The 14,190-nt window shown below is 41.6% G+C and overlaps 1 protein-coding gene across 1 annotated transcript; it reads left to right on the forward strand.

Annotated features, from left to right (window-relative positions):
- The first annotated feature begins 1,386 nt into the window (after positions 1-1,386).
- LOC121134512 (olfactory receptor 13G1-like) lies at positions 1,387-5,350 on the forward strand. The gene is made up of 3 exons (XM_040732947.1): positions 1,387-1,434; positions 1,769-1,841; positions 3,577-5,350. Exon 3 carries the CDS (start codon positions 3,622-3,624, stop codon positions 4,543-4,545), a length of 924 nt encoding a protein of 307 aa, XP_040588881.1. The 5' UTR covers positions 1,387-1,434; positions 1,769-1,841; positions 3,577-3,621; the 3' UTR covers positions 4,546-5,350.
- The last annotated feature ends 8,840 nt before the right edge of the window (positions 5,351-14,190 follow it).

Below are 14,190 nucleotides of genomic sequence, written 5' to 3' on the forward strand. Positions count from 1 at the left end.
CTCCTCTGTAAGTCTAGAATTCTCTCAAAATGCTGTTGCTGATGAGGATTTCAGACTATAATGGATTGGCAACTACAAACAGAAAAAAGGGGAAATTTCTGTCCTAAAACGTGCATGCGCATGTGTGTGTGTGTGTTATAAGTATTAAGGTTATAGACTTTAAAATTAATTTTAAATGCTTACACTGCTTCTGAATTTTAAACAAAAACAAAACCCTCCCAAAACCAAGGATGCCATTTCCAGCTATATTCTGTTTCTGTATCTGCTGAAACTGAAGACATCTGACATCCCAGAACCTTTGTCTTGGGAAGAAAATGTGAGAACATACACTGGGGAAGTAAATCCATTTGAGGGCACACGGCTAGCCCTTTTTTGAGGAGTTAGGCTTTCATAGCAACATCTGATGTGTCTACAACTCCCCTCAGCTCCTGGGGGCCTGAGGCATGCAACAGAACACCTTGGACTCCTATCTGTTCAGGCTCACATTCACACTCAACCTCTGTCTGCTAAGGTCAGGGTACAATGAGTAGGCTGTTCCTTTCCCTCACAAACTTGGTCATCAAAGCCTCAAATGCAGGTAGTGTTGGCCCATAAAGTTGGAGAAATCTGAGAACTTTTCCTGGTGAGCTTAAGCCAGTGACCATCTGACCCTGAGCCTTCCCTGCTGTGTTTTCAACTGAGATTGGAGTGAAGAATAAGCTCCATCTGGGAAAGCACCTGAGCTCACAGTAAGCAGAACCTGTGCCTTTTCCATCAGCCCTTGGGGCCAAGTCCTCTCCACCTCCACTTTCCACTCTAAACTTCACAGATAGTTGCAAGGCCACTTCAGCCAGGGCCCTGGGGTAGGGCTCTCATGGGGCTATGGCTGCCTTGGGTTGCATCACCCAGCCAAAGCTATGTAGATTAAAGCCGGGATTACCTGAAGCTGACAGACACCTCTGTACTCCTCTGGACAAAGCCGTGTGAAGCCCAAATGGTGTGGTGAGGACATGACCTAGATGACTCTCTTCTATAGGGTTCAGATGCATCTCTCTGGGCAGGGGTCACCAACCCTGTGTCAAAGTCTTAGGGATTCATCTTGCTGCTTAAGTGAGCTAGGACCCCTTTCTTTCCTGTCAGGTGTTCCATCAAGAGATCATTTATATGGGGGCCGGTTGGAGCCGTAGGGTCTCTGATGTCAGAACATAAATGTATTCCTATGGATGTTTCTAATATCCACAGAGGAAATCAACAAGTCCAGGTGCTATTGCAGAGAAGTGAGGTGAGATAAAGGGCTGGAGAGTTGAGTTATAGTACAATTGCTCTCTCTCTCTCTCTCTCTCTCTCTCTGTTTGTCTGTCTGTCTGTATGTCTGTCTCTGTCTCTCTCCCATCCCTCCAGGTTCCTTTTCACATACTTTGCTGGATACCCAGTCCCATACTTGTGGACCTACAGGTAGGTGTCACACTGGTATGATTCCCAACTTTTGGAAACTGAGATATGTTCTTCCCATGCTCACAACTACACAAAAACATGGGAGAAACACACTAGTTACACTCTTGGAGGAAGTAGGTATCAATCCCTCAAATTGATAGCTGACTGGGGATGATTGGAGAAATTTAGGGATACAATACAGCAGGAATTCCTGCATCAACTCCTTAGCAATCTGGGGCACATGTGAACAATGTACATTTTGTCATCGTCCCAATGGGGATAACCTGCAGAGGCCACTACACTTTCCCCAGGAGGAGGAATGACCCTGAAACTTACTTGCTTCTTATCTTGTCAGGCTGTCTAGACAACACAGACAGCAAGCTGCTCCTGCCTCATCTGTGACTGCAACTATAGGGCATATACTAGAGGTAAGTGTGGGACAGGGAGCACAGTCTCATGTGGTTTGACATGGTGGCTCATCTCTCAGATGTGAGAATGCTGACCCAGAGGCATCCTCAGTTGCTACTGGCCTCAAATACACATAAGGTAAGGGATGTGTGGACCTGAGTGGACATCAGTATTTTAAAAAGTAGATGAAGTCCAGATTATATTGCATTTTAGAGCGGTAACAAATGCCATTTAGAAGTGGGATTTCCTGGGCAGGATTTAAGACAAGTTTTTGAAAGTGTGCTCTTGCTTATCTTAGCTTCCTGTATTTCATCTGCTAACTCTGGCAGCTGGATCTATTGCTCATATTGTTCAGGGACAGCAAGTACACACTGCAGCCACGTCCCAATGACTGTTAGAGTTCTTTGTGAAACAGGAGGGCTACTTGTTGTGTGCATCCTGGTCTGAGGTCCTGTGAAAGCAAACAATGAATATTGACCCCAGGAGAAGATTCCCAGGCCTTCCAGCCCACACTGTGCCACCATCACAATGAGCTTGATTTGCTGGTTTTAGAAAGGCACCAGAGACAGCACAGCATAGTCACCAACCCACACCCCTCTTCCGTGCAAACCCCTCTGAAGCACTGTGAGACAGAGCACTGGGAGTGGCACATATATTGGGGGGAGCACCAGTAAATTAGTGCCCAAGATTATTTTCTGTTTTAGAATATTCTCTGAAAACATGTGAAATTCTCTACTGTGAAACCTGAAATGTATTTTTCATCCTGATTTGATAGTTGGGTGAGAGCAGCCTGTTATACTGGGTGCCTTTCACATATCATATCACAGTGTTACCTGTCACTGTCAGCCTGGTCTTAACTTCTGATTCGTAACTCACACCCAGGGACTTATCCTCACTGTACCCTTGCTGGTAGAGTCTGGTAACACAAAGTGGCAAGTGACCAGTGCATACACAGTCCAGCAGGCCCCAATATGGGTTGCCATACCTCCATATTTTCTCAACAGAGGCCTGCTTTCTCATCATTCAGGATCTGTGTGTTCCCTCTGGACAGGGACTGGTAATGTGGACTCCTACAGGGATTGTTTGGTACCTTTAGATGGCTCTTTGAGCAGCCTTGCAGGAGCTGGGTATGGGACCAGCTGAGTTCCTATGACTCAAGGGTTTGAGAGACAGCCTAGGATCCACAGGAGACCCTATTCGCCTCCTCAGGTTGGGTATGAGTCTTGAATGCTGTCCCCTAGCTTCAGGTCCTAGTGGACTAGAGGTCCAAAATAGAAAAAAATCTGGGGCCATTGTTGTTACCTGCAGGAGAAGCCACATTGTCAAAGACCACATTTGTTCTGTCTGCAGAGAGTCTGTCATTCAATTAATGCTCTGTATGTTATTCCCCACACTCTCAGAGAAGCAGGCAGTACCACTCGCCATACACCCTTCCATGGCCCCACTGATGACTAATCATGTCTTCCCAGCATCTATACCACAGTCTCCAGTCACTGTGTCCTGGGTGGTTCTCACAAGGATGATCATCTCTCCTTCCTTGTGGGATGCGGTGCAGCACATATGGAACAATATGTTCAGGGACCTTGCATTCAGGGTTCACCCATGTTCACAGACAGAGCTTATGTGGGGTGTGTCCTAGGCCTGCTATTTCCTTTAGCATGTGAGCAGGTTCTTTACATTACACAGAATGGATTGGTAAGTGAAATTTAAAATATTTTTAGTTAATCATAATAAAGCTCACTTTTATTTTCCCAGAGACCCAAGCTACAACTCCCATCCTGAACACAGACAGTGTTAGCCATGGTTCCTGAGAACCAGTCAGTTGTGACCATGTTTATCCTGCAAAGCTTCGTGGATGACCCCTGGGTCCAAGATGCCCTCTTCTGCTTCTTCTTTACCTTATTGACAGTGGCCATAGCTGGCAATGGCCTGATTATCACAACTATTCACAGAAGTCCCAACCTCCACACTCCCATGTATTTCTTCCTAGTTAACCTTGCCTTGATGGATGTGATCTGCACTGTGACTGTCCTGCCCACGGTCCTGCAGAGCCTGGTGACAGAGAGCACCATATCTTATGGGGGATGTCTCACACAGATGTTTGTCTTCACCTTGGTCCTGAGCTCTGAGCTTCTGCTTTTTTCTGCCATGGCCTATGACCGCTATCTTGCAATCTGTTGGCCGTTGCACTATGGAACCCTCATGAATGGCAGGGCCTGTGTGGCCCTTGCAACCTTTGTGTGGTTCACAGGGGCTCTCAATGCCTTGGTGCTCACTTGTCTGGTGTTACCGCTGTCCTTCTGTGGTCCCAATCTCATCACACATTTCTTCTGTGAGATCCCTTCTGTGCTCATGCTGTCCTGTAGTCCCACCTTTATCAATGACACCATGACTGTCATTGCAGACATGTTCCTATCTGGCCTGAACTTCCTATTGACCATGACATCCTATGGCTTCATCATTGCCAGTATCCTGCGCATCCGTTCAGCTGAGGGCAAGAGGCGTGCCTTCTCCACCTGCTCTGCCCACCTGATTGTGGTCACCCTTTATTATTCCACTGTGTTATATACATATGTCCGACCAGCCCTAGGAACTGCTGGGCTCCTGGACAAGGCCATTGCTGTTTTATACACCACTGTGACCCCCTCTCTGAACCCCCTGATCTACACCATGAGAAACAAGGAATTCAAAGCATCCTTTAAAAAACTTTTATTTCCCCATTGATGACTTTGAGTTGGAGAAGAACTCTTGAACAGTGGGCAAAGAGCTAAAGAGATTACTTAAGACCTTCTTTTACATCTCCTGATTCTGGGAGACACAGGCTAAGTCATGTCCTGAGTGAAGAAACAGCATACTGTCTATCAGATAATACTGGAGTTCTAGACTTTTGAATGATTTGGGTAATTTTAACCATTTCTGCTTTGTACATAGAATTGTATGCTTACAAGTTCAATGTTATTCAATGTTAAGATGTTTCTATGACTCACTGAATCAAATCTAGTTAAATTGTGAGTACAATCCTTTTAGTGAACCCCATTTTTAACACTCTGCATATAAGGCTGAGATGAATGATTACAGAGATGAAGAGTAGTGAACCCTGATCACACTTGTTTTAGACATTTGCTGGCCTAATTAGACTGTTTTCATCTTTCTTACTGTTATCCCACAGTTTGCTCTGATGCTTGATTCATCCACCTGTTTGAGGGAAGAAAATGTTCATAGGGGACCTTAGCTATTAGCTGGTTCTGAAAGCCTATGATCCCTATAGAACCTTCCCTGACTCCAACATTGATAAATGTTTGCCCAGAACCAGAGACTGGCGTGATGGCCTGTTCTCAGACCCTATGTCATTATACAGGTTTGCTAAATCACAGCTCTAACTTGTACCTCAGCATCTCTCCTGCCTAAATGAATTTTGTGTAACCTGACCATCCTTCAAGAGTTGCTATTATTCAACACTGCATATTGTATGTTAATGAGCTCAGCCCACTGTGTCATGAACTCAGAAATAAAGAGCTTATCAGATTCATTCCTTTGGGTGTGAGTATGTATACACTGAACATTTCAAAGACTCGATATCTTACTTAGGGTCATGTGACTAATACAGAAAAGATGGTTAAAAACATAAACAGATGAGGTAAGCAGTATGGAGAAAAATAGCAGGTAATAGAGGACCATGTCAATGATGCGTGGTTGTGATGGTTAATATATTTATTGACAATTTGACTGGATTGATCTCCAAAAATATTGCTGAGAGACACCTCCATTATTTTCTTTAAACTGTTTCAAAAGAGGATTCACTGAGCAGCTGTGTCATATCTTCAATGTGGGTAGAAGCTCCATGTGTACTTGGGACAGGCAAGCTTGGGACAAGGGGAAAGGAGAAACCAGTTTAAATTCATGTGTTCCCAGCTGTTACAAGGTAAGGAAGCATTTCCTCTACACCTTATACTGCTACAAGCCTCTGGACTCAAGGATTCTATAGTGGTGTGCCACTTTTGACTAGCCAAGGAAGACTGAGGTGTAGCATGTGGAAAGCTGAAGAACAAAGCTTGACCACATGTAACTTAGGGAGAAAACAGTGACAACAGACTACACATTTACCAGTGTTCATATTGACATAGTGATGCACACATACAGGCAGTAGTAACTGATATGCAAGAATGTACATCAGACAGGCAAGGCTCTCTTGTGTCCCTTTTGAAGGCAACATGACTTTCTATTTGAAAGAGGAGCACAGGCCAGGACTTGCGGTGGTGATATGGATCAAGCTTTATTTGATACAGCTAGGAAAGTATGGACTAATCAAAACTACCAACACAGAACAAGAAGGACATGTGCATATTCTGAATTTAAAGGCAATTTTCTATAATGGCCATAGCCAAGGCACCTACTTTTAACAAGGTAGGTGGGAGACAGGCTTACACTTTCAGAACAGCATGTATATTTCCAACTAATGCCTAAAATGGGGCAAGAATCTCTTCAGAGCATCCTTGACAATAACAAGAACATGTGAAATGGTTCTGTGTGTAGCTCAGGACCTTATACATCACCATAGCATTAACTTTTCTCTGGACTGTAGTTGGAAGCAGACACGGCACTTAGATGATAACAGAGAGCACAATAAGGTGACACGGTAGTTTGGATGTAGTTGTCCCCCATAATCTCATAAGAAAATGGCACTATGAAGGGGCATGGCTTTGTTGCAGTGGGCATGACCTTGTTGAAGGAAGTGTGCAACTGTGAGAGTTGGCTTTAATGTTTCCTATGCTGAGAATACTTTCCAGTGTTTCAGTCAACTTCCTGTTGCCTTCTGATTGAGATGTAGCCAGCATCATGGCTGCCATGCTCCCCACCATGATAATAATGATCTCAACCTCTGACACTGCAAGCAAGCCACCCCAATGAAATGTTTTCCTTATAATAGTTGCGATGAAGCCGGGCGGTGGTGGCGCACGCCTTTAATCCCAGCACTCGGGAGGCAGAGGCAGGCGGATCTTTGTGCGTTTGAGGCTAGGCTGGACCGATAGCCTCCGAAACAATACAGAGAAACCCTGTCTCGTAAAAACCAAAAAAAAAAAAAAAAGAGTTGCGATGATCATGGTGTCTCTTCAGAACAATAGAAAATTAACTAAGACAGATGGGATGAATAGGTTGAGAAGGCTTTGTGCTTCCCCTCAGCTGAGCACATGTGCTAGATTCCAGTTATGATACTGCCATTAGACAGCAAGAAAGCAGGAACTTGATACCCCTGGAAAAGTCATCAGCCATCAGAGTCATGGTACTTTCTACACTTGAGGTACTGCAGGAGAGCAGTGGGAACTGGGAAGTATCATCGCAGTGGGTGTACTTGGATCCAGAGAATGATATCCATGTCATTCATGTCATCAGAGCAGCATTAATGGAATAATTTAGGGCACAGATTGACCATGTTCTATAGCCTAGTCCCCACATATTTTATCCTAGAGCTGTAGTGCAGAGGAAATCAAGTGATCAAATAGTGTAGGACATGACTATGAGAAGCAATAGCTCAGAAAATATGAACCACACATGGAAGAAGAGGTGATCTATGTATTCCTGGAAATAGATGTTGTTTTACTAAGAAATTAAACTAACCAGAACTTTGTTCAGCACAGAGGAGATGCAGACGATTTCCATGGTAGCCAGATCTCACAGAAAAAAATTACATTGGTCTATAAAGTGGTATTCTACAATCAGCCAAAGCAATGGTCAAAACATTTCCCATGATGGCCATGGTGTATTGTAATAGTCTTCAATATTATTCCTGCAAAAGACTCTTTGGAAATTCCTGTTCCATGAATCAATCAAGTTTCATCTTGCCTCTATCATCCAAATAGTTATTGAAGCCTATAGTGTAAACTTCCAAAATATCACCCACACTTGCTCTCTTCTTGCATCCTCAGATATTTCAGATTTCTAGTCATGGCCAGTTTTGTCCTTTAGTGATGTCTTTTATTTTCCCCATGTGGACCAGGTTGATTAGCCTAAAGAGCAGCCTTAGTACTTGGCATCTACCACCTCCTTCAATAAAACTGAAACTCTCTTAAGTCCTTAGGAAAATGAGATTCTGTGTAGCTGACATGGAAAGGCCACATGAGATGGCTCTGTGGTCCTTTCTGCAGGGGGCTCCCCCAGTCCAGCTAATGCCACACTCTGCATCTGAGATAGTATTGTAGGTGCCAATACTTTGTACTGCTACCTTGCACTGTCATCTTTTGAACTGGTTTATTTATTTATTTTACATACCAACCACAGTTTCCCCTCCATCCTCACCTCCTGCATCCTCCCCTACCTCCATTCTACCCCACACATCTACTTCTCCATCTCCATTCTAAATTGGTAAGGCCTCTCATGGAAGTTAATAAAGCATGGCATATCAAGTTGATGAGGACCGTGCTCCTGTCCCCTCCACTGCAACAAGGCATCTCACCACAGGAAATAGGCTTCAAAAAGTTAGCTCATGCATCATGGACACGTCCTGGTCCCACTGCTAGGGGCTCCTGGTGTAGAATGTCTTTCTATACCCTGTGAATATGTGTTGCTCTCATTGGTTGATAAATAAAGCTGTTTTGTCCTATAGCAAGGCAGATTAGAGTGGATGGGAAATCCAAGAAGAGATACAGGAGAAGGTTTGGGTTGGATAGCTGCCAGCAGCCACCCAAGAAGCAACATGCCAGCAGACTGATAATGCCACAGCCATGTGGCAAAATATAGATGAATAGAAATGAGTTAATCTAGCTGGGCGTTGGTGGTGCACACCTTTAATCCCAGCACTCAGGAGGCAGAAGCAGGTGGATCTCTGTGAGTTCGAGACCAGCCTGGTCTACTGAGAGAGTTCCATGACAGGCTCTGAAAAAATACAGAGAAACCCTGTCTCAGAAAACAAAACAAAACAAAACAAAAAATGAAATTAGTTAATTTAAGTTGTAAGATCTAGCTATTAATAAGCCTGAGTCATTGGCTAAGTATTTATAAGTAATATTGAGCCTCTGAGTGGTTACTTGGGAACTGCGGGGTGGGAGAGAAATCTCCAATTACAGGCCCCACAAAAGACCAAGCTATGCAACAGTCACCCATGTGTGGAGGGTCTAGGTTGGTTCCATGCTGGCTCCCTAGCTGTCGGTCCAGAGCCCATGAGCTCCCATTATCTCAGGTCAGTTGTTTCTGTGGGATTTCCCATCACGATCTTGACCCACACCCTGCTCATATAATCCCCCCTTTTTCTCTTTAAATGAACTCCTGGAGTTCACCCCAGTGTTTGGCTTTAGATTTCTGCATCTGCTTCCTTTAAAAACTAGATGAAGGTTCTACAATGATAACTAGGGTCGTCACCAATCTGATTTCTGTAAGTGTTCTTTATTGTCCACTTCTTTGTCACTTCTCAAAGCAGAGACCAATATCATTCAATATCTGGCACAACCATTACTTATCCATAAAATATTCCCAATTCCTAATAGCATACTTCAAAGTTGGACAATTTCTCATTTTGTTGTACAATAGGACTATAGTGTGAGCTGTACTACTTACATCATCATTCTTCAATATATGTCCATTTTTAAGCTTTTGTGTCTTAAATATTTTCTACAGCATCTGGAAGTAGTTGAGAGAGGGGAAATGGTGATTAAGACACATTGTGTAATATTATTTTATAATTAGAAATTTTAATAATAATGGTTTTATTTAATTTCTCATTTATGAATGATCAAGCATCATATACAACTTTGAATAGTTAGCAGTGCCTATCTCTGACTCTGCTGAGGTCTGGGAAATGCCCTGGGGGGATCCCATCCAAAGTCTGCCAACATCACAGTGCTAGTCCCACCTCCACCCAGGGGAAGACAAGAACCCTCAGATTATTGGACACGCTAGAACACCCCGGTAAGAGAACCCTGGCCCCCAACCTACCATGAGAGAGAGAGAACCCACCAGTACTCACTGGAAGAAGGGATAGGAAGACAAGAGTATAAGAACACATTCAAAAACAGATCAATATGACTCCACCCGAGTCTAGGGATTCTATACCAGCAAGACCTGAACATCCCAACACAGATGAAACAGAAGAGAATGACCCTAAAAACAACTTTATGATGATGATAAAGACCCTCAAAGAGGAAATGAGAAAAGAAATGGAAGAAAAAACAAACAAATAAAATAAAGAAATGGAAGAAAAGACAAACCAAAAATTGCAAGAAATTAACAAATCTCTTAAATAACACAAGGAATTCCAAGAAAAAGCAGCCAAACAAATGAAGGAAACAATTCAAAGAGTGAATGGCTTGAAAGCTGAAATAGAGAGGAAAAAAGCTCAGTCTGAGGGAATACTGGAAATAGAAAAGCTGGGAAAAGGGTCAGGAACTACAGATGCAAGCATAACCAACAAAATACAAGAGATGGAAGAGAGAACCTCAGGCACTGAAGATACACTAGGAGAAATAGATTCATCGACCAAAGAAAATCTTAAGTCCAGCAAATCCTTAACAGAAAATGTCCAGGAAATATGGGACACTGAGAAAAGACCAAACCTAAGAATAGGTATAGAAGAAGATGAAGAAACCCAATTCAAAAGTACTGAAAACATGTTCAACAAAAGCATAGAAGAAAACTTTCCCAACCTAAAGAAAGACATGCCAATGGAAGTACAAGAAACTTACAGAACACCAAATAGAGTGGGCCACAAAAAAGTCCCCTCGACACATAATAATCAAAACACCACACATGCAGAATAAATAAAGAATATTAAGAGCAGTTAAGGAAAAAGTCAAGTAAAATATGAAGGCAAACCTATCAGAATTACACCTGACTTCCCCATGGAAACTCTAAAAGCCAGAAGGTCTTGGCTAGATATTCTATCAACACTAAGAGTCAACGGAAGCCAACCCAGACTGCTATAGACAGCAAAGCTTTCAGTCACTATAGATGGAGAATACAAGATATTCCATGTCAAACCTGATTCACTAATCCAGCCATACAGAAAGTACTGGAAGGAAAACTCCAACCCAAGAAAGTTAACTACACTCACAAAAACATAGGCGATAGACAATCCCACTTTACCAACAGTCACAAAAGAAAAAAAGCAGGGAGAAATTCACACACAATACCACCACCGCCACCAAATCCCAAACAAACAGGAATTAAGAATCAGTGGTCATTAATATCCCTCAATATTAAGGGTCTTAACTCACCTATAAAATGACACAGGCTAACAGAATGAATATAAGACAAAATCCATCCTTCTGCTGCATATAAGAAACGCACCTCAATTTCAAAGACAGACATTACCTCAGAGTTAAGGGTTGGGAAAAGATTTTCCAATCAAATGGACCCAAGAAACAAGCTGGTGTAGCAATCCTAATATCTAACAAATTAGACTTCATACTAAAATCTATCAAAAGAGATGAATAATGTCATTTTATATTCATCACAGGAAAAATCCATCAGGATTAAGTCTCAATTCTGAACATGTATGCCCCAAATACAAAGGCATCCACATTCATAAAAGAAACATTACTAAATCTCAAATCACAAATAAAACCTCATACCCTTATACTGAGAGACTTCAACACACCACTCTCACCACTGGAAAGGATCGCCAGACAGAAATTTAACAAAGAAAAGAAGGAACTAACAGAAGTTATGACCCAATTTTGTTTAACAGACATCTATAAAACATTCCATCCAAACACAAAAGAATATACCTTCTTCTTAGCGCTACATGGAACCTTCTCTAAAATCAGCAACATATACAAAAAAAATTGGAATAATCCCATGTATCTTATCAGACCATGCTTTAAAGTTAGAATTCAGCAACAACACAAATTGCATAAACCCTACAAACTCATGGAAATTTAACAATACCCAATCGCACCATTCCTGGGTCAAGGAAGAAATTAGACTTCCTAGAATTCAATGACAATGAAGACACAACATACCCAAACTTATGGGACACTTTAAGGCAGTGCTAAGAAGAAAGGTAATACAATAAGTCCTACTTGAACAAACTGGAGAATAGTCACACTAGAAAATTAACAGCACAATTGAAATCTCTAGAACAAAAAGAAACAAACTGGAAGAGTAGACACCAGGAAATAATCAAATTGAGGGCTGAAATCAATGAAGTAGAAACAAAGAAAACCATACAAAGAATCAATGTAACAAAGATTTGGTTCTTTGAGAAAATTAACAAAATAGACAAACCTTTATCCAAACTAACCAAAAGACACAGAGAACATGCAAATTAACAAATCAGAAATGAAAGGGGGGGCAAAACAACAGACACTTATGAAATCCAGAGAATCATTAGGTCATGCTTTGAAAATCTGTACTTCACAAAATGTGAAAAATTAAAGGAAATGGATAATTTTCTTCATAGATACCACTTACCAAAATTAAATCAAGATCAGATAAGCAATTTAAATAAACCTGTAATCACTAATGAAATAGAAGCAGTCATCAAAATTCTCCCAACTGAAAAAGCCCAGGGTCAGATGGTATTGGCACAAAAATAGACAGGTAGACCAATGGAACCAAATTGAAAACCCTGATTTTAACCCACACACCTACGAACACTTAATTTTTGACAAAGAAGCTAAAGTTATACAATGCAGAAAAGAAAGCATCTTCAACAAATGTTGCCCACATAACTGGATGCTGACATGTAGAAGAATGCAGATAGATCAATATTGATCGCCTTGCACAGAACTTAAGTCCAAATGGATCAGCCACATGAACCTCTTAGAAGAGAAAGTGGTAGGTACATTCATACAACAAGGACATCTGTTCAAATACATTCATAGCATCATTATTTGTAATAGCCACAATCTGGAAACAACATAGATACCCCTCAACTGAAGAATGGATAAGGAAATCGTGGTACATTTACACAATGGAATACTACTCACCAGAAAAAAATGGAATCTTGAAATTTTCAGGCAGATGGATGGAACTAGAATAATTCATTATGAGTGGGGTAACTCAGTCACAAAAAGACAAACATGGTATGTACTCACTCATATATATATAGATGTGTATATGCATATATGCATACATATACATACACATATTCATATATATATGACATAGAGCAAAGGATTACCAGCCTATAATCCACAACTCCAGAGAAGCTAGGAAGCAAGGAGGACCCTAAAACAGATATACATGGTTCCCCAGAGAAGGGGAAAGGGACAAGACTTCCTGAGCTATTTGGGTGCGTGAGAGTAGGGGAGAGGGAGTAAGGAGAAAGAGAAGGGGAGAAGAGGAGTAGAGAGGAGGACTTGAGGGAGCAGGAAGATTGAGTCAGGGGAAGAATAGAGGAGAGCAAGAAAAGAGATACCATAATAGAGGGAGCCATTACAGATTTAAAGAGAAATCTGGCACTAGGGAAATGTACAGATACCTACAAGGATGACCCCTCAACCAATCAAAAGTGGAGAGGCTACCTTAAATTCTCTTCCTCCATAATGAGATTGATGACTACCTTTTACGCCATTCTAGAGCCTTCATCAAGTAGCTGATGGAAGCAGAAGCAGACACCCACAGTAAGCACTAAGCTGAACTACTGGAATCCAGTTGCAGAGAAGGAGGAGTGATGATTAAAGGTGTCAAGACCAGGCTGGAGAAACCCACAGAAATAAGCTCATGGACCCCAGACTGATAGCTGGGAAACCAGCATAGAACCGACCCATATCCCCTGAACGTGGGTGTCAGTTAGGAGGCCGGGGCAATTTATGGGGCCATTGGTAGTGGAACAGTATTTATCACTTGTGTATGAATGGGAGCCCATTCCACACAGCCTAGACACATGGTAGAGAGTCTAGGCCATGCTCCAAATGATGTGACAGACTTTGAAGCTTTCCCATGGAAGGCTTTACCCTCCTTGGAAGCAGAAAGCAAATGGGATAGGAGGCCAGTGGTGGGTAGGGGAAGACGGGAGGGAGAGCGAACTGGAATTGACATGTAAAACAAGATCGTTTCTCATTTCAATTAAAAAATATAGAATTTCAAAATAATTTTGAGCAAACTTTTATTTTTCAGTATTATAATTTGATTCCATTTTACCATTTCCTCCTTCAAAACCCTCTGATATAACCCTACCTAGTCTACACCAACATATGCATGACTTCTTTTTTATTATTAGTTATTGTACATACATAAATATATAGAAATACAGATATATTCCTAAATATAGCCTATTAAGTGTGTATAATGATACCTGTATGTATATTCAAAATGAATATTTTTAAAATATCTTTAAAACATAGCAAACTAAATGGAAGTACTGAGGAAACATTAATTAATTTTATTAATTTTTTATTTAAAATTTTATTTTTTATTTCACCAGCATTTTAAATT

Source organism: Mesocricetus auratus, unplaced genomic scaffold (assembly GCF_017639785.1).
Source record: "Mesocricetus auratus isolate SY011 unplaced genomic scaffold, BCM_Maur_2.0 Super-Scaffold_4256, whole genome shotgun sequence".
Lineage (NCBI taxonomy): Eukaryota > Metazoa > Chordata > Mammalia > Rodentia > Cricetidae > Mesocricetus > Mesocricetus auratus.